Here is a 23,147-nt window from a genome sequence, read left to right on the forward strand (position 1 = left end):
TCTGCTATTGGTTGGTATTAAGTCACTGCAAATATAGACAAGATATAAGTAAATAACATTTAAAAATTCTTACCATGTCTATTTTCCTTTTTCAGTATCTATACTGAGAGCACACCCCTTGACTCTCTTTGCTTTTTGATTACCTTTCACAAAAGGGCTTTCCTGATAGCTCAGTTGGTAAAGAATCCACCTGCTATGCAAGAGACCTCAGTTCAATTCCTGGGTTGGGAAGATTCGCTAGAGAAGGGATAGGCTACCCACTCCAGTATTTTTGGGCTTCCCTTGTGGCTCAGCTGGTAAAGAATCCGCCTGCAATGCGGGAGACCTGGGTTTAATCCCTGGGTTGGGAAGATCCTCTGGAGAAGGGAAAGGCTACCCACTTCAGTATTCTGGCCTGGAGAATTCTATGGACAGTATAGTCCATGAGGTTTCAAAGAGTTGGACTTGATTGAGTGACTTTAACTCCCAAAAGGAACTCCTTCAATTCACCTACTCTCATATCATGTAATACTTTAAAACCCCCAATTTACAGACTGTATTCCACAGGTTACACTTTTGTATTGACTAACTCCCTGGGGGATGTGTGTTCGCTAAAATTTTTTTTTGATCATGTGTCCTAACTACAAAAATATGTTTCTTTCCTTCATTCAGTAAATATCTATTAATAAAAAAAAAAACTATGTCCCAAGCTCTGGGGTTAGAGTAATGAACAACAGGAAACACTTCCCAGAGCTTTACTCTGGTGAGGAGGAACACAAGTGTGCTTCTGCACCAGTATGTTGTGTGCACTGAGGCAGATGGTCAGAACCACAGTGAGATATCACTCAACACCTGTCCGCCTGGCCGTCATCAGAAAGACGGCAGGTCACAAGTGTTGGCAGGGATCTGGAGAGAAGGGAAGCCCAGGACGTTGCTGTAATTGTAAATTGGTGCAGCCTCTATGGAGAACAGCATGGAGGTTCCTCAAAAAACTAGAAACAGAGCTACCATAGGATCCAGCAAGTCTCCTTGGATATATATCCCAAAAAACGAAAATGAAAACTCTAACTCAATGAGATATCTGCACCCCATGTTTGTAGCAGTATTATTTACAATAGCCAAGATATGGAAGCAACCCTAAGTGTTCATCAGCCAATGAATGACTAAAAAAGATGTAGCATACACACACACACACACACACACACACACACACGCGCGCGCGCGTGCTCGCGCGCTCTCTCTCTCTCTCTCTCTCTCTCTCTCTCTCTCTCAATGGAATGTTAACCATGAAAGAGAATGAAATTTTGTCATTTGCACAACATGGACAGACCTAGAGGGTATTATGCTTAGTGAATGAAAAAAGTCAGACAGAAAAAGGCAAATACTGTATGTTATCACTAATGAATGAATAAAACTAATGAATGAATATAACAAAAAACACAAGAGGTGGATGGCTAAGTGGTAGAGGCTGAATATAATCCCTTGGGGTCTTGGAAGAGAGATAGGTACATACATCCAACTTTTGAATGATGCTCCATAGCATTTGATTAACAAGCTCCCCTGTCAGTAAACTAGCAACATATTTACACTTCAAGAAGGTCAACTTAGGATGTTTTTTTACAGTGGGCAGTTTTTTTGTTTTGTTTTTTGTTTTAAATTATTTATTTTAATTGGAGGCTAATTGCTTTACAATATTGTGGTGATTTTCTCCATACATCAACATGAGTCAGCCACGGGTGTACAGGTGTCCCCCCATCCTGAAACCTCCACCCACCTCCCTCCCCAACCCATTCCTCGGGGTTGTCCCAGAGCACCAGCTTTGAGTGCTTCATGCATCAGACTTGCACTGGTCATCTATTTTACGTATGGAAATATACATGTTTTAATGCTATTCTCTCATATCGTCCCATCCTCGAGTAGGCAATGTTTTAAATTTCCATTGCAGAAGAATGCCTAAATTTTGTCCTATTTTTCTCTCTCCCTGGATTCTTCAGGGCTTTGTCTCTCACCCACTGATTTCATTTGTGACTTGAAATTTCACAGGCATCATAGTGTGACTCTTGAAATGACTGCTTGCTATGGAGAAGTGATGGCTAATATGTGATTGCTGTCAAAAGATTCTGCTAAGGAGAGCACAAAATGGCCCACATTTCATTATGAGTGATTTTTAATGGTTACATATGAACAGTAAGAGAATTGGGAGGTCCAGTGAGTAAATGGAAATGTGCCTCTTATGTAGTTTACTGAGTGCTTTCTCTTTTCCCCTGCAGGTTAATTGGCACGGCCACCATAGCCCTGAAGGACCTAATGGGCGACCAGAGCAGATCACTGCCCTACAAACTGATCTCCCTGCTAAACGAAAGGGGACAAGAGACTGGGGTGAGGATTTCCCTCTTGTCGGATGGCTTTGAAGTGATATGGTTAAGCACAAAGATTCATTAAGAGTGACATTATAATTAGCTCACTACACACACAAACCTATTGTTTTTGAGATAAATAGGTGTATTTGCAAATGATATGGCCTCATCCTGTACTCTTACTGACAATACTGCAGGTTAGGTAAACTTTATTTACTGGGCAGAATGCTATAGCTTGAGGGGGACCCTCGCTTGGTACAGCTCTGTGCGTATTCACTGCGGTGTTAACGTTTGCATGGTGAGTGTAGCTCATGTGTCAGACGTACTTTGAAACGTTCTATAGAAGATAATTCATTAATATTAGACCAGAATATCAATATGTTCATATCATGATCTTTATAATTATGTTGGCAGCTGAATGTTTTCTGATCACAGCCTCTCTAAATCAATATACACTGATATTGTCTGATATGAGACAAGAAGAGAGAGAGAGACTTTCTGAAATGCGCTATAAAAAAATTTGACTCGAGTATCACAACTCTCAGATTTAAAAAAAAAAATTTATTTGTTTTTTGGTTGTGCTTTATCTTTTCTGCTATGCGGGCTATTCTGTAGTTGCGGCACACGGGCTTCTCATTGTGGTAGCTTCTCTTCTTGCTGAGCACAGGCTCTAGGGTGCACAGGCTTCAGTAGTCACAGCACATGGGCTCAGTAGTTGTGTTTCTCAGACTCTAAAGCACAGGCTTAGTAGCTGTGGCTCGTGGGTTTAGTTGCTTTGCAGCACGTGGGGTCTTCCTGGACCAGGGATCAAACTCATGTCTCCTGCATTGGCAGGTGGATTCTTTACCACTGAACCACCAGCTAAATCCCCTCAGATTTCTTAAGATTGCTAACAAGCACTCATAAAGCTTGCCTTGTTAACCTCTGATGCCTTCATTTTCCGAACAACTTATTTTGCGTGGGAGCCTGGGCAAATGGGAGAAAGTTTAAAGTAAAAGAGGCCCTTCCTGTAGGCAAGAATACATTAATGCCCACTAGGAATGTCAGTTTTGCTCGTCTAGCCTCCAAAACGTATAGGATTGCTTTCAATTAGCATTCTAATCATAAAATGTAAATTCAGAATATCAGCTCTCATCTATCTACCCAAAACCTGACTGAGAGAAATGATACTAAGGGTGTTACAACCTCACCAGAGCCATGACAGGCTCAGAGAGGTGCACTAGGCCAAAAATAATCCCTGAGTCTTCCAGGGCTTCCAGGGATGGTAACTCTGGCCAATCAGAGAGATGGTAACTCTGGCCAATCAGAGAGATGATAACTCTGGCCAATCAGAGGGATGATGACTGGCCAATCAATAAATACCAGGAAACCCCTGCAGCCAAGCAACCCTTGCCAACTCCCTGTCTTTGTTCTAAACTTATAAATGCTGCTATAAATCTGGGCTCCGGGCTCTGGTTCTACTCCGCTGTGTTGGGTGTGACGGGAGCCCTGGCTCGAGCTAGCAATAAACCCCTTTATGCCTTTGCATTGCTGTGGATGTCTTATTCTCTCAGTTTTGGGGACTCAGACACTGGGCATAACAAGGGAAGATGTTACAAGACATTGATGTTTCTGGGTGTTTTCCTTCTCTTTATACCAGGGAAGGAAAGAGTATGTAGAACCCTGAAATGGCAGAACTGTGGTGATTGAATGGAGTAAGGAAGTGTAAGGTCCTGGCCCCCTGGTATCTTCTCACCCCCATTAGGGGGCCTTCAGCACCTCAGAGAATCCTGAGGTTATCGGGAAACTACTGATGGCCTCTTGACCATTGATGGTCAAGCCATTCATGGACTCTTCTAGGGTTTGAAAGTTGAATTCTTGGATTAAGTTTGGCCGTTGAGCCCCTAATTGCATTCAGTGTTCCTATTGTTCACTTGTAGCCTTGAGACACCGTTCTTCCAATTCTGTATTTGCCAAGAAACTGCTGTCAGAGACATCATTTACTTTCCTGTTCAGTATCTCCCAGGTTATAGTTCCTAAGTTGGCAAAGAATGTGCTGATCCATGTGGGAATATTCACTGATGACTAGACAGGTGGGAAAAAACAGGGCAATACATAATGTGTGTGTGTGTTAGAGTTTACCAGGTGTAGCAGAAGTAACAGCAAATGAAAGCGTGGGAGATGCCCATTTAAATTTGAATTTCAGATAAACAATGAGTCATTTTGTATGATAGGTATGTCCCCAATTTTATGCCCTATATTTTATCTGATAACCTGGGTAGAGTGTGCGTGTGCCCCACTCTTATTTTCAAAGGACATCTTTTATTCTGAGATTTATCCTTCCTCATTTTTGCTGTTGAGATCCTTTATTTTGTGAAATGCTTATAATTGTAGATGGTAGTTGTGGGCATGCGTTTGACAAAATTAGTGACCCTATGTTGAGTCCCACTAGCAAACTCTTTTCAGATTTTATCAGTTCACTAAATATAAAAGTATAGGAAACTCTGCACTAAAATAATGATCCACATGAGAAATTTAACTCAGGTTTTTAAAATGGAAATAATTGTATTTCCTGTAATGAGTTTAGTGTGTTTCTTCCTTTCTGATAATGAAAGTTTATGTAACATTTTCTGTTCCTCTACTTGCCTTGGCTCCTAGCCACCTTGGGGTCATATTTAATGCAAGAGGAGTGGTACTTCCGTTCAGCTTTATATTTTGCATATTTGTTTCCTCTTTCATCAGACTTGTTTCCCTTTTTTGAACCCCATTTTATGAATCACGTTATTCTATAACTTTTCGTTAGCCACATAAAAATCTTTTTGGAGAGAAGTGTAAAAATAAATTTTAGTAATTAACAAAGATGTCAGTGAGCAAACAAAAACCTTAATCACTTAGAATGAGCCTCTGGGACTGTAATTCTGTGATTGGAGGCCATCTGCAGCCTAGGAAGGAGGCTCATGACAAGTTCATGCTTGCTCGTCACAACTTTCCTCCGGTTTATGAGGCTGCCCCTTAGCGGTAATACACTTGGCAACCGGTACTGGGTATCTGCTTTTACAGGTGTTCCCAGTTCACCTGGGCTCGCGTTTGGGAAGACGTGGAGGGTGTGTCACCCTTCTCTCTGTCTTCTCACTTTCCCATCCCCCTGCTCACCCCTTTGAAAACTTTCACTGCTGCCGAATTTATTTGTGTTGTGTCTGAAGCATTTTGATGCCCTGCACTGATTCTATCTGCAATGAATTTTTCTACCCAGGCAACAATTGACCTGGTGATTGGCTATCATCCACCTTCAGCTCCACATCCAAATGACCCCGGTGGGACCAGCATGCCAGGCACGGGAGGTAAGCTGACTCTCCTGAAGGCCCAGCCTATGCCTTTAGTAGGGGAATCTACTAAGGGGACACAAGGACTCACCAGGAAAGCTTTCCTTGTCACCAGACTCTCTCTGGGTTTCCCTGGTGGTTCAGTCATTAAAGAATCTGCCTGCAATGCAGGAGACCCAGGTTCGATCTCTGGGTTGGGAAGATCCCCTGGAGAAGGGAATTACTACCCAATCCAGTATTCTTGCCTGGAGAATTCCATAGACAGAGGAGCCTGGTGGGCTACTCTCCATGGAGTCACAAAGAGCTGGACATGGCTGAGCAACTAACACTTTCAGTATTCACTTTCAGGCTCTCTAAAACTCCCTGCCTGCCTAGACAGGGCCCCAGGAGGCAGGTGGAACTGCCCTGAATTGGGACATTACAAGAGTCTACCAAATACCCTTTAAAGGAGAAGAGACAGTGAGACAGTTCCTTGCTGTTCCTGAAATTCAGCCTCTGTACATGGGTGCCAGGTTAGAGAGTTTTGGATAAGTAGAAAAAAATAGCTTTATTGTTTTGCCAGGCAAAAGGGCCACAGCTGGCTAATGCCTCAAGACTGTGTTTCACCCTGGAGGAGGTAGTGAGGAGTCTCACAGTGTTCAAGGAGTGGGGTAGGATCAGCTCGTGGACATTCTCCTGATTGGTTGGTGGTGAGGTAATTGGGAGTCAGCCTTCTGGTTCCAACCAGTCTGGGGTCTATGTGCTTGTGGGCAGCTTCCAGTGAACTTCTTCCTCCGGGTTGGGGTTCCAGTATCTGCAAAACAGCTCAAAGGACGTGGCTCAGAATATTATCTATATAGTCCTTGAAGAACTAAAGGTCTTTGACTTTGCTTCATAGCTGAAGTATTATTATTTTATCTGGCTTTACTGTTCTTTCTTTTTGCATGTTCTCACTTCTCTGATGAAATTTATTCTTTAACTAAAGCTGTTATACAGACAAAAGGCAGGACATGAGTGGGGGTCTATTCTGGAAAGCCTCCTAGGTTCCTTCCTGGGTACCTGACCGAGCCGCCTCACAAGACCGCCCAGCACACGGACTTCAGCAGGAGGTCCCAGGCAAGGCTTTGCTTAGGGTTTGTAGCTTGCACCCTGGACGATGTCAGCTGGTTGCGAGTCTCTGGAGTGGTCTCTCCACATGTCTGCACCTCCTAAATGTGCCATCACCAGGCTGTGCGCTCAGTCGCCTGTCTCACGGGTTGGAACCCCTCTCTCCCCCTTGGCCACAACCCCTTCCCACCTCCCAATAGCCCCTCTCTCCTTTAACCAAGTGCTTCTGGCTGCACAACCCACCTTGTGCTCCTTGTTCTTGGATGTGGGTTGTGGGTCATTCAGGGTGCTGCTCTGGATGGGGTTGGGCCTCAGGGTAAATTTGGGGCTGCAGGTGGATGGACATCTATAAGACAGTCAGGCCTTTCACACAGCGGAGTCCGACCTCCTCCTGGTGTCTTTGCAGGGTGACATGATGCTTCACGTCTCTCTCGCCTTCTTCTGCCCGAAGGTGTGTCACCAGACGCCCCCGTCTCCCCAGCCTTGCCGTTCACCCCAGGAAGGGAGGGCCCACTCACCCCGCCACACCCACTGCCACCTGGACATTCTCCTTCCTGGAGGGGCGCCGAAACCCTGGTTCCTGCCAGTCTTGGCTCTCAGGACCTTTCTTCTCTGCATGTCTCAGAACTCAGCGCTTTGACCACCTGAGGGGTTTTCTCGGCAGCAGCACCTCCTTTCCTGCCTCGTAGCGTCTGTCCCCTTCCTGTGTGACTTTCTGTCTGCCTCAGCCTCATCCCAGCCATTGCCCCCACGTACCCACCCTGCAGATGGCTCACTGTTATGGTTTGGACCTATTTATTGACCCGGCAGTTGTGTGTTCAGCCTCAGTTACCTGGCTCCTTCCTCCTCAGAGACAGTTATGACTGACATAGCCCCTTACCTCTTATGAGGACGCCAACACATCAGCAACGCACTCACCCTCTTGCCAGTGGCACCTCGGGCAAGCTGCTTGGTCCTCTAACTCTCTCGGCCTCACACGGGCCTGGCAATGGCTCGGGAACGTCTGTGCCTCCCTTTGCTGTCACAGCAGTGATGACAGGTGCACCATGGAGGAAAGAGTGGGGTCCCGAGCAGCGCTCTGTGAGGGGATGGCCCGAGTGGCCCAACCCATTTCCTTCCCGCTGCCTCCACCGATGCCTGCAGTCATCAGCATTTGCTCTGGCCTGGGAAGGACAGTGGGTACTTTTTGGCCCAAAAAAGGCACCCCCAACTGGTGGGCTGTCTGCTGGAGCCACTGAATTGGGAGAGGCAGGGTGCCTTTTCTTACCCTGATATTTTCCCTAAGCCACTTCCTGTTTTCTGTTTCTTAGTTTCCTAAGGCTGCTGTAATAAGGTACCACAAACTGGTGGCTCGACCAATGGAAATGTGTCCTCTCTAGTTCTGGAGCTTAGATGGCTGGAATCAAAGTGTCCAATGGTGGGTTCCCTCTAAGGACTCTGTTCCATGTTTCTGTCCCAGCTTCTGGTGGTTGCTGCCAGCTCTTGGTGTCCCGTGGCTTGTAGACGCATCACTCCAGTCCCCACCTATCATCACATCATGTTCTCCCTGGTGTCTCACTCTCACATGGTGCTCTCTGTGTGTCCGTGTCCAAATTTCTCATCTTATTTGGACACCAGGCATTGGATTCAGTCCACCCTAATCCAGTGTGATCTCCAGTTAACTTGATTACGCCTGCAAGCCCCTATTCCAAACAAGGTCACATTCTGAGGTTACAGATGGGCATGACTTTTGAGAGGACACTATTCAGCCCTGTATAGTGAAAGTGAAAGTTGCTCAGTCATGTCCGACTCTTTGCAGACTCCCCTGTCCATGGAATTCTCCAGGCGAGAATACTGGAGCAGAGCCAGTATTTAGTGGAGCTGTAATAATGGAGTGAAGCCACTTCCTTCTCCAGATCTTCCCGACCCAGGGATTGAACCTGGGTCTCCCTCATTGCAGGTAGATTCTTCACTGTCTGAGCCACCAGGGAAGCCCCTGTATACTGGTAGATAAAAGGCAGTTTCATTGTCTTTATTCCATTTCAAGAGCCACGATAATGGGCCCTTTTGTGATACCCTTTTAGCTGGGCCTTTAGAGGGAGAAAAAAATGGCTCTGAGGTTCATTCAAGTAGAAAGCATATACTTATAGTTTATAGTGAACTAGCACCATTCTGAAGGAGATCAGCCCTGGGATTTCTTTGGAGGGAATGATGCTAAAGCTGAAACTCCAGTACTTTGGCCACCTCATGCGAAGAGTTGACTCACTGGAAAATAATCTGATGCTGGGAGGGATTGGGGGCAGGAGGAGAAGGGGACGACCGAGGATGAGATGGCTGGATGGCATCACGGACTCGATGGATGTGAGTCTGAGTGAACTCCGGGAGATGGTGATGGACAGGGAGGCCTGGCATGCTGCGATTCATGGGGTCGCAAAGAGTCAGACACGACTGAGCGACTGAACTGAACTGAGCACCACACAGATTCTTAGTATTGAATATTTATGGAGTAAAGAAACTGGTTGTTGGGTATTCTGATTTATTGCTCAGCGATGCAGTGCTGAGGGTGGTAAATTCTTCAAGATACAGCTTCTGCTTTCCAGGAACTTTCAGCCAGGTTTGGAGACAAGACTTTTCCTGAAGGTATAACATTGTGGATAACAGCAAGGGTTTCGGAGTCAGACTGGCCTAGGTTGGATTCTGTGTCTGTTGTTAATTAGCCATGTGACCTTGGTTAAGTCATTAGCCTTTCTGAATCTCTCTTTTCTTTTACTGTAAGGTGAGGAACATAGTAGTAAATCATGATGTGACTGCAAAGATTAAATGAGATAATGCATAGAAAGCACTCAGCCCAGTGCCTGTCATAGAGTAAGTCCTACGTGAATGTGGTCTTTATTTTTATTATTACAAAAAATAATTCTGGATGACTTGTAGTCATGAGCTCAGTCTTTATGAACATTCAAATTGTTTCTTCTAAAAAGCAGAGCTATTAGAAAAGAATGATCTGAGTCACACTGAGATGACTAAGTGCTTTCTTGTTAAATATCTGGAAAAAAAAAAAACGGATTGTGTCTTAGTGGACCAGGGAGATTTTGAGACTAAGCAGTTTACCAAGCTGTTGGGAGTATAGGCAGAGGTCCCATCTCCTGAGACAGACCCTTGTGAGTCCAAGCTCAGAAAACATGCCATTTCCCTGGAGCAAAGGCTGCTTCCTTAGCAATGAGAAAAGCACCAACTATTGAACTTTTAAACTCACTGGGGAGAAAACCCTTGGATCCAGACTCCCTTTGCCCGAGGCTCCTTTTCCTCATGGGTTGTCTGGGCAGCACTGAGCTCCAAAAATGCTAATGGACTGAGTCTCCCATCCTCTGAGGAAGCTGACTCCTAGCAGGTTCAGTGGCTGGTGGCCAAGATCTGCTTCATAAATTCTTTTTAATATCTGATACTGCTGGATAGAGATAGGAAATGAACCAGAACTTGGGACAATCAGGGAATTCTTTAAGAGGTTCATTTTTAAGGAAGGCTTTCTTGAGCCCTTAGTGTCAAAATGACAAAGGCTGCATACCCTGGGGCCTTGGTGGCTTAACTGAACATGTGTGGTGTCAAAAAGTCCACTTTTCTTTGTGTGCCTCTCGAGACTGTTCCTATGACAGAGGGGTGGGCTGACTCAGACCACAGGCTTGACCACAGGCTTGACCTTCTGAAAATTTGTTATTTTGCTGGCTTGGTTTGCCAGATGTCATTTAATTTGACTGGAGCCTACAGTCCCATGGCCAGAATAAACTATTTTTAAAATCTCACATCCATTTTTGAAGAACAGTCTGTTAAAAGTGTACATCCTTCAGTGCTAGCAGTGCAAAAAAATAAAAAGTAGCTAGACTTGGCTGCTTCAAATTCATTTCATTCCACAGATGCCAAAGTCATTTTGCTTGAAATTAAATTTAGTCCAGTTCAGAAAACATTTACTGATACCTGTCTGTGGAGCATACAGAAGAGAGAAAGGTATTATTTGCCACCAAGGAGCTTGTGTTTCAGTACAAAGGTAAGATGTAATTGTAGATCAGAGCTAAATATAATAAATTCCTCCAGGGAAGACGAAGCTAATTATTACATGGGAAACAATTTCTTAGAGAAAATACTTTTTCGGCTATATTTCAACTGTGTGTCTTTATTACTTAGTACAGCACTTGGAAAACCATGATTGGTCAATAAATGCTCAGTTGTTTGGGTGAATGAATGCATGAGTGAATGGTGGATGAGTAATATATGTGGTTTAAATTTTTGGTCAAGAAGGGCATTTTGGTGAACATCAGAGTATAGGCCAAAGTGACTGATACATTCAGAGAGTAACAAAAGGGAAGCAAGTTCCTGAGGTCTAGGAGTCCCAGACTGAGGATCTTTTTTTTTTTAATGGAATATTTATTTTAAATTAAAAAAAACAATTGTTGGCTGTGCTGGTCTTTGTTGCTGTGTGGGTTTTTCTCTAGTTGTGGCAAGTGGGGGCTACTTTCTAGTTTTGGTGTGCAGGCTTCTCATTGCAGTGGCTTCCCTTGCTGCGGAGCACGGGCTCTGGGGCAAGTGGGCTCAGTGGTTGCAACTCCCAGGCTCTCTAGAGCTCAGGCTTAATGGGTGTGGCACACGGTCTTAGTCGCTCCGTGGCATGTGGGATCTTCCTGGACCGGGGAGGTGAATTCTTTACCACTTCACATTGGCCGGCGGATTCTTTACCCCTGAGCCACCAGGGAAGCCCCCAGACTGAGGATGAATAGACCTTGAGGATCCATGGAAAACTTTCTGGACAAGGGACTGTTGTTCAGAGCTGCCCTGAAACATGACCAATGTGTTAGAACATCACTTGTAGGCACTCTTTCCATGATTGGGTCTCTAATTGGCTTTGTCCAGCAAATTGATTGTATTAGACTATTTCTCCCACTGAGGATATTTAGGAAAGTCAAACTGATCATAATAAACAGATGGTTCTTAAATTTTAGACACAGTAAAATCATCAGGGGAAATCTTTAAATGTACAGATTTCCAGGACCTGGCTTCAGAGACTCTAGTTTAGTTGATCTGAAGTGCAGTCCCCCCAGTCTGTATGGTTAACAGGAACTTCCAGGAGGTCCTGATGAAGGCTGATGCTGTTTTTGTTTTTTAAATATTGTTCATTTCAGTAATGTATTTGGCTGCACCATGTCTTAGTTGTGTCCCTCTGGATCGTCAGTCTCCCTTGTGGCTTGCAGGATCTTTAGTTGCGGCCTATGAACTCTTAGTTGCAGCATGTGAGATCTAGTTCCCTGACCTGAGATTGGATCCAGGCCCCCTGCATTGGGAGTATGGAGTCTTAGCCACTGGATCACCAGGAAAGCCCCTGAAGGCCGGTTTTGGAGCTCACGTTGAGAAGCCCTAGAGTTGAGCATTTTAATCTGGTTAATGTTATCTTGTCTGGACTCAGAGCTCTTGGACAGCATTTCCTAGATGGGCACACAGCATCCATCGATCAAAGGCAGATGCTGCCAGACTTTGCCTGCAAGCCCGTGTTTGCATCGCTGTTCAGTTGCAGACCTTTCTATGGTACCTTTGCTTTGGTCAATGTATTGGAACTATTCCATAAGATTCTCAGGGCCTATATAGTGATTTACCCCAAAAACCAGAGTGGAGAGAAATGAATTGCTCATGCTTGAATGTAGACATTTATTCTAGCATGTTAGATACCCAGAAAAGTTATTCAGCATTCCAGATAAATCAGCATGTCATCTTCAAAATATTTTCCTGCTTAAAATTTTAGTCTCTCCTGTTCTGCTTCATACTTTTAAACTTTCACTGATTGTATCATACCAACTCTTGGTCCTGATTTTGCAGTGATCTTTTGCCCAGGATAATTCTGCCTTAACCAGTACCACCATTTAACAAGACCTTGTCATGAGAAGCATAGTTAACATCACAGGCAGAGATTGACATTCTAGGACTCTGGAAAACAAGGTTGCTGTGTTTAGGAACAGGAAATAGTAAATATTGACCAAAAAAAAAAATTCATATAGAAAGGAGTCTCCATTAAGGAATGAAAGAAGATTAGCTGGGATGGTGACCCAATAAGTGCATAGGTGGAAAAGATGAGAGGCATGGAAAGTGTTTGGATAAAGGTGCTTGCTGGTCAGGATGGTCCCAGTCACCCTGATTACCTGTTTTCTCTGTGAAATAAGAAGTAAGGTCATTAGTTGATGGTGAGGAGGACAGAGCATTGGACACTTTCAAGGTAAAAGTAGGTGGGAGTTCGAAAGGGTAGAGGGATTTGACTTTCTTGGCCAATCAATGGCCATCTCAAACCAAGATTTAGGACAGTTTGGAGGTAGATGCCTTGGAAACATGGTACGATACCTGGTCGATCCTGAGTCCGTGGAAGGATTGAGATTATGAAATTAAACTGGCATTAGTCAGTAAGGTGTGTGTCCAAGTTCAGTTATCTTTGTGAATGAGTGTAGTCAGTGGAGAGTCAAATGAGCCAGGTGAATACAATCAAGGGAGGGACTGAGGGGCACCTAGAGGCGTGGCTGCCGTGTTAGATCCTATAACCTAAGGGGTTGGGAGAAAAGCAAGGGCATGAAGGAAGTGGGAGCAGGGCACATGGTGTAGCCCATAGCCTGTGGCAGCTGTGTGGCTGCCGACTAGGGACTGGAGTGCCAGAAGGAGCAAAGTGGAAAGATCTGGGAGATGGCCAGTGTAGTGGGTCGAACAGTGCCCCCTGCTCCCCAGTTCCAGTCTACACAGAGCCTCGGAATGTGAACTACTGGGGAACAGGGCCTTTCCAGAATGTAGTCTGTTAAAATGAAGCCATGCTTAAACAGACTGGACCCTAAAGTCAATGACTGGTATCCTGTGAGAAAAGATGAGGGCCCCTGGACACATGGGGGAGCAGGCAGAGACTGGAGTGATGCAGCCACGGGACAGGCCAGGAGCCACCCACTAGTAAGAGGCAGGGAAGGACTTTTCTCTAGAGGCTTCTGAGGGAGCGTGGCCCTGCCAACACCTTGGTTTTGGAACCTGGGGATTTGGGTCTCTCAGAATAAATTTCGGTTGTTTTAAGCCACTCAGTTTGTGCTACTTGGTTACAACAGCCCTAGGAATCCATTACCACCAGCAACTTCCTATTCAGTCAGCAGTTCCTAACTTACTGCTGCTCCCTATGGTTATGAAACACTCATACTTGGTAGATCCTCTAAGCCATTTTTCAGCGTACGCCTGGGTCTCAGTACAGGGCACGCCAGCACAGCGGCTCAGACTGGGTAATGAAACAGCTTGTGCTGCGTGAAGTTTGGCAGTGCCCTAAGGGCCCTGGTCCTTCTTTGTGGAACACTTAGGGAGTCAGCATTGTTTAATCTTGTGCAGTTTCCCCCCCACATAAAGGGGTGATTTCCTGTCCAAATAAACCTCCTTCTGCTACTCAGAGATGCAGGTGGTAGGGATCACCTGGTGCAGTTTCCCGCTGATCCTTCCTTTCAACCTAAAGTCTGACTAGCAGAAGGTGTTTCCAGAATAAATTGGCTCTTTGTCTCCTGCAGTCTCTTTCTGGAGCATCCATCAAGAGGTTAATGATTAGGGCTTGTTCAGAGCCCACCACTGCAAAGGGCTATGATTTACCACTTCTTCTGCCATAAACAATGGAAACAGTGACAGATTTTATTTTCTTGGGCTCCAAAATCACCGCGGACAGTGACCACAGCCATGAAATTAAGACGTTTGCTCTTTGGAAGAAAAGCTATGGCAAACCTAGACAGCATATTAAAAAGCAGAGACATCACTTTGCCTACAAAAGTTCATATAGTCAAAACTACGGTTTTTCCAGTAGTCATGTGCAGATGTAAGAGCTGGACCATAAAGAAGGCTGAGCGCTGAAGAATTGATGCTTTCAAACTGTAGTGCTGGAGAACAGTCTAGAGCATCTCTTGGACTGCAAGATCAAACCAGTCGATCCTAAAAGAAATCAACCCTGACTATTCATTGGAAGGACTGAAGCTAAAGCTCCAATACTTTGGCCACCTGATGAGAAGAGCCAACTCATTGGAAAAGACTCTGATGCTGGGAAAGATCGGGGGCAGGAGAAGAAGGTTGGATGGCATCATCAACTCAGTGGACATGAGTTTGAGCAAATTCTGGGAGATAGTGAAGGACAGGGAAACCTGGCGTGCTGCAGTCCATGGGGTCCCAAAGAGCTGGACACGACTGAGCAACTGAACAACAGCAACAACTGCCGTAAATAACCACCAACCCCAAATGGGGCAGTCCACAGCAGGGAGGAAATCCTTTTTGGGCCCAGGATGGCCCAAGGACATTCATCTTAGTTGACGTGTACGTGCACAGTCCTGTCTGACTCTTTGGGACCCCATGGACTAGAGCCCACCAGGCCCCTCTGTCCATGGGATTTTTCCCAGCAAGAATACTGGAGTAGGTTGCCATTTCCTCCTTCAGGGGTTCTTCACAACCCAGGGGTTAAACCCACATTTCACATGTCTTCAGCATTGGCAGGTGGATTCTTTACCACCAAGCCACCGGGGAAGCCCTTATCTTTGATGGAGGAAACTTAAAGCCATGTGGCCCAGCCTTTGCCCAGTCTGAAACAGGTTTGCACAAGGGGAGCCTGACCCTCCCGGCTTCCCTAAGGCTGGAGCCAGGTTTGAGAGGGGCAACCCCTAGCCACAGCGTGCTCTCGCCTGAGCTCTGAGTGGGAACTTTGCCAAACTGCTAGAGAACGATACCAGAAAGCTGGAGTAAGGGTCACGATGTCCTCATTCCACATTCATCAAGCCCCTGCTGTGGACAAGGAGGGAGTGTGTCCAGCACGGGGCAGGTACAAAGAAGAGAAGGGCAAGCCCCCTGCTTCTGAAGAGTGGATGGTAGTAGGAGGCCCACAGTCTAACAGATGCAAGATCATGTGGTGAGGACAGGATAGAACTCTGTGTGCTAACAGGAGAAGGGATTCTCTCCATCTGGTAGGGATGGGTGGGACAGACCGAGACTATTTAATCTGGAACTTGAGGGAGGTGAGGAGCCCACCTGATGGAGAACAATAGGAAGGGCATCCTGAGAACTTGGATCCAGGCAGCAGGCAAGCCCTTCTTTTGATGCTTCTTTAAGAACAGGGTAGAAGAAAACCTAGGAGATTTACTTTATTGTATTTCTTTTGGCTGTGAGGTGCAATGGAGAAGGCAATGGCAACCCATTCCAGTACTCTTGACTGGGAAATCCTGTGGACAGAGGAGCCTGGTAGGGTAGTCCATGGGGTCTCGAAGAGTCGGACACGACTGAGCGAATTCACTTTCACTTTTCACTTTCCTGCACTGGAGAAGGAAATTGCAACCCACTCCAGTATTCTTGCCTGGAGAATCCCAGGGATGGGGGAGCCTGGTGGGCTGCCATCTATGGGGTTGCGCAGAGTCGGACACGACTGAAGTGACTTAACAGCAACAAGCAGCAGTGCTATGCAAACTGCGAGATCTTAGTTCCCTGACCAGGGATCAAACCCATGCACCGTGTATTGGGAGCACAGAGTCTTAACCAGTAGACTGCCAGGGAAGTCCCAAACCTAGGAAATTTAGACTGGAGAGGGACGAATAGTGTGGAAACTTAAAGTGCCTTTAAGGAGAAGGAGGGAAAAAAGAGGGTTGGAGATTTCATTGTGTGAATTAACAGTGCTGACACCGGATAGATCAAAGGAAATGTCAAACAATTAAGCAGGTAGCAAGCCCTGCAGGCCCAGAGGAAGAGCATTCCAGTTGCGAACTCTTTGGATTGGGAGGAAATGGAATTCGCTTGAGGAAAAAGCAAGGCCCGTGTTTCAAAAAGCTGGCAAGAGATAATCATCAAGGGTTTTGCTTCTCTCTTAGAACTGAGTTACCTAGAGTCAGTTTCTGTGCCTGCAGGTGAAAGATAGTTCTTTGAGGAGTTCTGTTTTTCTGTTGATAACCTCTGTATTTTTTAAGGCAATGTCAGTTTGTTTTGTTTACAAGTAAGTTGTTTATCTGTTAAGATTGCTATTTTGTTATTGCCCTTTGAGTTTCCTTGTCTGTTTTGCTTGTTCTTTCAGATAAAATTTACTGTTTTAATGTTGCCAAAAATTGTAAGTGAAATTAGCAATTATAGAGATAAAATGTTTTTTAGGGAAAAAAAAAAAAATAGGGAAGAAGACGCCCAGATTCTTGTGTAGAGGGCAGAGGTAGCCATCTTTCACCTGTGGCTTCTCTGGGGTTTCCTGGTGTCCTGACAAAGATGTTGAGGACCCAGCAAGAAAGCATTGCCTTTACGAGATCCAGTCATAAACCAGTGAGGGAGAACAAGGATGTGGTCTTGGTTTTAGCTAAGTGCTTAATAATGTAAAAAGTTGTCTCTGCTTTCTGGACCTCAGTTTTTCTACCTATAAAACAGGGTGAGGGGCAGGTTGGATTGAAGATCTTTTTTTTGGGAAAAAAAAAAAAAAAAACTTAAAAAAAAATCTTTATGCTCTTGCTTTTTCTAGTTTCTTTTACATAGTTATTTTTGACTGCACTGGGTCTTTGTTGCTGTGTGAGCTTTCTCTAGTTGCAGTGTTGTAGCCACGCATTTCGGGAAACAAACTCACTCGGAAGGACAGTGCAGTGCAGTGGAGTGCAGTTCATTACACCAGCGGGCCCGAGGCAGAGTCTCCTCTTGGCCAAGGACCCCAACCAGTTCTTGTGAAAACCTTATATACCCTAAGTGTACGTGCCCAGACCCACCTCCCCAGATGCCCTGAAACTAGTCTCAGCAAAGGAAAAGAAAGATACAATCAAAGTTAACCTGTGATTCACATGCCTTAAGCCCAGGTAGTTAACAGTGGACAATTATCAATAGGCCTGTGGTCATACCCCAATAAGCATAATAGAATGTATGATTCTATTCGGTTACACAGATAATTAGGGTATTCTTTTAGGGATGGAGAGTCTAGGTATGAGCCCTGGGGCTCTTCCTTCCAGGGGCCTGGTTTTCCAGTTGGTATGTCATTCCCATAGATTCCGAGCATAGAGCTCAAAGTCCACAGTCCGGCCCAAGATGGAGTCCTGCTTTCAAGACAGAGCCTGGTTCTGTTTCCCCCTTCAGCAGCAAGCAGGGGCCACTCAAGTTGTGGAGCATGGGCTTCTGCTGCGGTGACTTCCCTTGTTGCAGAGTACGGGCTTTAGGGCACAGGCTGAGTAGTTGCAGCATATAGTCTTAGTTGCTCCATGGGATGTGGAATCTTCCAGAACCAGGGATTGAACCTGTGTCCCCTGCATTGGCAGGCAGATTCTTAGCTCCTGAACCACCAGGGAAGTCCCTGGATTGAAGGTCTTTAAGGTCCGTTCTTATCAAAATTCTGTGAGTTTGTGACTTCTTGGAAGACTGAGGTGTGGCTCCAGAGAATGTGGGTCAAAGAAGCGGAGAGCAGAGGAACAGAGTGGGAAGGCACGCTTGATGGATTGGAGACAAAGAGGGGGGCCTCGGAAGACCCGGGAAAGTGCCAGGAGGAGAGCTTCTCAATTCACAGAAGTCTGTGTGATCCCCAGTGTCCAATGCCATGGAAGGTAAAGCACGAGCATTTGGGAAAGGGTCCTGAGCTTAGCAAGGAGAGGTCGCCGTTGGTCTTTGTGGAACAGGAGCCAGACTTGGATGGGACGAGCATGAATGGAGGGGTGGTGAGGAGGAATGTTCCTCCCGGGCTAAACGCTGGGGAGACCCTTTACTTCCTTGTGGTTGAACGTTTCTCACTCTGTGCCCTGTCCCTCGTGCTGCTCACTGACTGCCTCCCTTCCCTACCCCTTTACTGCTCTTTAGGAAGTGCTCCAATAAAACTGGCTTCTCAATAAAAGAGTAAAGAAAAAAAAAGAGATTAATTTGTTGGGTGCTGTTTTGTGCCAGGCACTGTATTAAAGTGCACTGTATTGCAATCTTTACAATAACCTTGTGGTAAATACCATTAGTTCCCCCTTTTTACGGATGAAGAAACTGAAACAGATTAGGAGACTACTCAGAGTCACATAGCTCAAAACTGGAATTCCCACGCAGACAGCATGACTCCAAGGCCCAAGCTTTAAGAGCCATGCTACAGGGCAGTTGGATGGAACTAATTCATACTATGATGTGAGTGACTGGCAGATGACTCCATATGGAAACTGTCTCCTACCGTTTCCATATGGGATCATCAGTAAAGGAGGAGATTTGGGATCCAAAGGTAGGGAGTACAAATGCTGGTATTTTTTAGACAAGGTAGTTATTTGGTCTTCTAGTCTTATATTGTATAGGTTACCAGGAGTTTAAAGTTTCTGTGTATTAAGGAAAAAAGAACTGAGGTTTGTTACTGAGTTTTAAAAAGTTTGTGAGTAATAAAATGAGGAAACATGGAAGACAGAGTTGCTGTTTGTTATTTATAGGAGAGAAAGATCCGTGCATATTTGAAGGCAGAGGGAAGGTCCCTATGGGGAAGGAGCCACTGGAGGTACTTGAAAGGGGGACCATTTAGAGGGTCCTCAAAGAATCAAAAGAAAGTGGGGTCTCAGGGACGGGAGGGGGTTCACTTGAACCGTGTTTTCCCCACTGAGTGTGAAGGGAAGCTAGGGGACAGGTGGGAGGGTGGAGCGAGAGTATGATGACTACCTCAGTCTGCTTGGCAGGAAGCTGGAGCCAGTTTCTCATCTACCATGAGGGTGGAGAGGGCATTTGAGATCAGGAAACTCAGGCAGAAAGGAGACAGTGCAAGACCTCACGAGGAAAGTTCTAGAGAAAAGGCCTGCAGTGGGAAGGGCGGAGTGGAAGTCTCCCCAGCAAGTCTCCAATTTCCCTGGTGTTTCCACACATCACCGTCCTAACCACAGGCAGACCCCTGACCTCAAGTTGGTTCCCAGATCAGAAGTGAGTGATGGTCTGCCTGGGTCTATTCGTACCATCTCCTCTCCTCACGCTCCCCGTGGCCTCTGGCGTTCTCCTAGTCACCTTGAAGACAGCCTGAATGAATGCTGTTGTGCACGTGAACACATCTGCCTAAAGAATCTGTATCTGAGTCACAGCTTGTCCCAAGTCACTGTCACCAAGAAGCGTCTCCCTCACCTGCTGCCTCAGCAGCAGGGAAAACTCTCTGGAATGTTGAGACTCATACAGGATGAGGACTGTCTCTGAATGCATCCCTTTTTGGTATTTTAGGAGACGAGGAGGAAGATGGAGGTGATGAGGACAGGTTGGACAGTCCGGTCAGGGGCCCAGGGCCCAGGGGGCCAGGAGGGACCGTGTCGGAAGCTCACCTTGCCCGGAGGCTCACGAAAGCGAAGAGCAGCCGACGCATGCTGTCTCACAAGCCACAGGACTTCCAGGTAGGAACAGCCCCAGGGCCCCACATCCCTGTTGTACCAACACTGTGTTGTCCAGCTTCTGGCAACTGTGGTGTTGTTAGAAGAGCTTCTGCCTATGGGCAGTGGCTTAACCAGTAAAAAGGGATGTAAGGGCATAAAGTCAATGAGAAGAGCTCCCCATCTTTCTTCTGCAAGCAGCAGTAAATGTTGTCAATCTGGATGAGGCTCTTCAGAGAAATAAAATTCCCTTTGGTAGTAGGAAGTGAGAGAGTTAGTCATGTCTGACTTTTTGTGACCCTGTGGACTGTAGCCCACCAGGCTTCTCTGTTCGTGGGGTTCTCCAGGCAAGAATACTGGAGTGGGTTGCCATTCCCTTCTCCAGGGGATCTTTCCAACCCGGGGATCAAACCTGGATCTCCCGCACTGCAGGCAGACTCTCTCCCATCTGAGCCGCCAGGGAAGCCCAAGAGCTAATCAAGGAGAGGAAGCACAGGTACTGTGTTTTCTCACAGCTCTGGCTGCTTCCTTGGGAGATAGCCATGGAGGGTGTTAGTACCTTAGTACCTTCCCAGGGATCAGGAAGACCAGGTAGGAGTCTGACTCTGGGCAGCAGCCTGCACCCTGCCCTTCGCTTTCCCAGGCCAGTTCTAGACTACTGCAAGCCCATGACTGCTCTTGGTTTTGGCAGCCTGACCCCAGTTCCCGTCACGAGAATGGGCGCAGGTGGATGCTCCTTGAGCACCAGTACATTGCAAAGCTGCGCTGGCCTGGTTTCAGTGGTCCTTACGGGTGAATGAGCCAAGGTGACACCTGTGGATTCTCTTACACGTCGTGCTGGGAAAGGTTCAGTGACGACTCCCCTTCTGTACTTGCAGATCCGGGTCCGAGTGATCGAGGGCCGGCAGTTAAGTGGCAACAACATCAAGCCTGTGGTCAAAGTCCACGTCTGTGGCCAGACACACCGAACGAGAATCAAGCGAGGGAACAATCCATTTTTTGATGAGGTAAACGGGCAAATGCATGTCCTTGTGTGTCTGTTTTATTTACGTGTGCCTTCTCAGCTTCCACCCACTTCTCTACAGTCCCAAGTAGGAGAGGACCACCTATGCAGACTCAACTGTACACAGAGGACAAAGTTCCAGCCTTAAACATTCTGTGCTAAGAACCCCTGGGGTCTTGGAATCACATGGCCTGCTTCATTATTGGTTCTCAGAGAAGCCCGGTGTCTTTCTGATGGGTTTACAACAACTTCTGGAGGAAGCCCTTCCAAATGGGTCTTTGCGCCTCTTACCATGGTCCACACAGAATGCTTAGGACCTGCCTTTGTGCTTTTTACTTAGCAAATGTCTCTGAGGGGTGACTCCATGTGACTTAAGTAACCCAACTTTATAAAGGTGTCAAAACCTACTTGACTATAAAAACAACACAGGTTAGAAGAAGCAATTATGAGCAGAAAGGGTTTTTTCCCCCATAATGAGATTATAGCCTGTTCTGATGACCTCTTCTGCAACACTCTTCAAAAATGCTGAATACCTTGACAGTTGTCTTCAATGCCATGAAATTCCACATTTAGGACTGTGAAGAGAAATGATAAATTTGGGGAATTTTTCACATGCCAGCCTTACTCTGCCGAGGAGCCACATTTCTGAGATTCCTGGGGCCTCATGCTGTGATCTCTGAGGCCAGGCATTTCCTACCACAGCTTCCTCTCACAGTTCCTCTTAGTTCCCAACATTTTGTAATCCCAGCCCTGGTGCTGGTTCTTTTTTTCTCTGTTCACAAAAGGAACGGGTTTTTTTCTGTGTGGTGCTCCTGGTTGTTTCCCTATGTTCAACTTGGCGCCCCCAGCTTTTCAGAGGCTCCATTTTCTTCTCACTTCGGGCTTCTCCTTAGATGAATCACAGACACCAGCAGGCAGGTAGTGTCAAAGCTAACATGAGAGGTGGGTGCATTTAGAGACAGGGCGCTGGAAGTGGACTTCAGGGAAGGCTGGGTGAATGTCATCTTGGGGGACAAGACAGGATTGCAGGAAGGACAAAATATGGGATTCTTGATGCCTAGAGCGTAGGACCCATCCAAGTGTTTATTGAAGGAAATTTACACATCTCAAAGTAGCCTGGAGTTAAAACTCCCCTCCCAGTCCTCCCCACCATTCTAAGAAAACAAAGAACTCTCTCACCCGCAGAGAAAAAATGGCCATTAAGGTTATTATGCCCAGCTCCCAGCCGGTCCAGCCTCTGGCCTATCTCCAGAATTCCTTGCCCCAGGTGTTTAAGAGATAACTACTCCAAACAACCTTGGAGAAGAACAGGCCCCCTTAAGACAGTACATTTCCACATATATACTTACTCTTTTCTTGGATTAGTGCAGCAGCTCACTAATCTGACTGCTGCCCCTTCTCTCCTCATTAAAGGTGATCTGTTCCTGTAAAGCGCCGGTCTCTTTCTTTTTCCGAACCTCGCCTTCTCTAACTCCCTTACCCTACATTTAATGCGGGACGCTTACTCAACTACTCTATAGGAAGTCCACCTCAGAGCTTACCATTTTAATGAATGCTTTTGAAATTAGATTTCTCAGCTAAAGGGAAGAATCAAATAACTGAGCTTCTAAACAGACCAATTCATAAATCAATAAAAAGATTTTACGAAAAAATCCCTAGTTTACATACACATTTTTAACCAAGTGATTCAACTTGGTATCACCAAGGGACAAATGGACATGTGTGTCCTGATGTGATATAATGGAAGTAATCGGCATCACTTGTGTTATTTCTTGTCCAGTGGTCAACTTGAATCTAAATCATAAGATATTCTGCAAAGCAACTGGTCTTGATAGAAATAAACAACAAAAATAAGCGAGGGGTACCGTTCTAGATAAAAGGAAACTTGGGAGATACAACAACCACATACAATGTCAGATCCTCGAATGAATCCTAGATTTTAAAAAAAAGCTAAAAATTTTTTTCAGAACAAGTGTAAGAATTTGAAAATTGACTGTTACATGTTAAATTTTTGGGGTGTGATAATAATGTTGCTGCTGTTCAGTCACTAAGTTGTGTCTGACTCTTTGTGACCCCATGGACTGCAGCATGCCTGTCCTTTCCTGTCTCTTGGAGTTTGCTC

General features: G+C 45.9%; 1 protein-coding gene across 4 annotated transcripts in view; it reads left to right on the top strand.

The window, feature by feature from the left end:
* MYOF (myoferlin) overlaps window positions 1–23,147 on the top strand; it is a 177,010-nt gene that overhangs the window by 50,720 nt on the left and 103,143 nt on the right. For all 4 annotated transcript variants that reach the window (XM_018041294.1, XM_018041295.1, XM_018041297.1 and 1 more), the window contains exons 4-7: window positions 2,250–2,358; window positions 5,569–5,656; window positions 19,880–20,046; window positions 20,901–21,029. In XM_018041294.1, coding sequence (XP_017896783.1) covers window positions 2,250–2,358; window positions 5,569–5,656; window positions 19,880–20,046; window positions 20,901–21,029 — 493 coding nt within the window. The remainder of the gene's footprint in view (window positions 1–2,249; window positions 2,359–5,568; window positions 5,657–19,879; window positions 20,047–20,900; window positions 21,030–23,147) is intronic.

Source organism: Capra hircus, chromosome 26, assembly GCF_001704415.2.
Source record: "Capra hircus breed San Clemente chromosome 26, ASM170441v1, whole genome shotgun sequence".
Taxonomy (NCBI): domain Eukaryota; kingdom Metazoa; phylum Chordata; class Mammalia; order Artiodactyla; family Bovidae; genus Capra; species Capra hircus.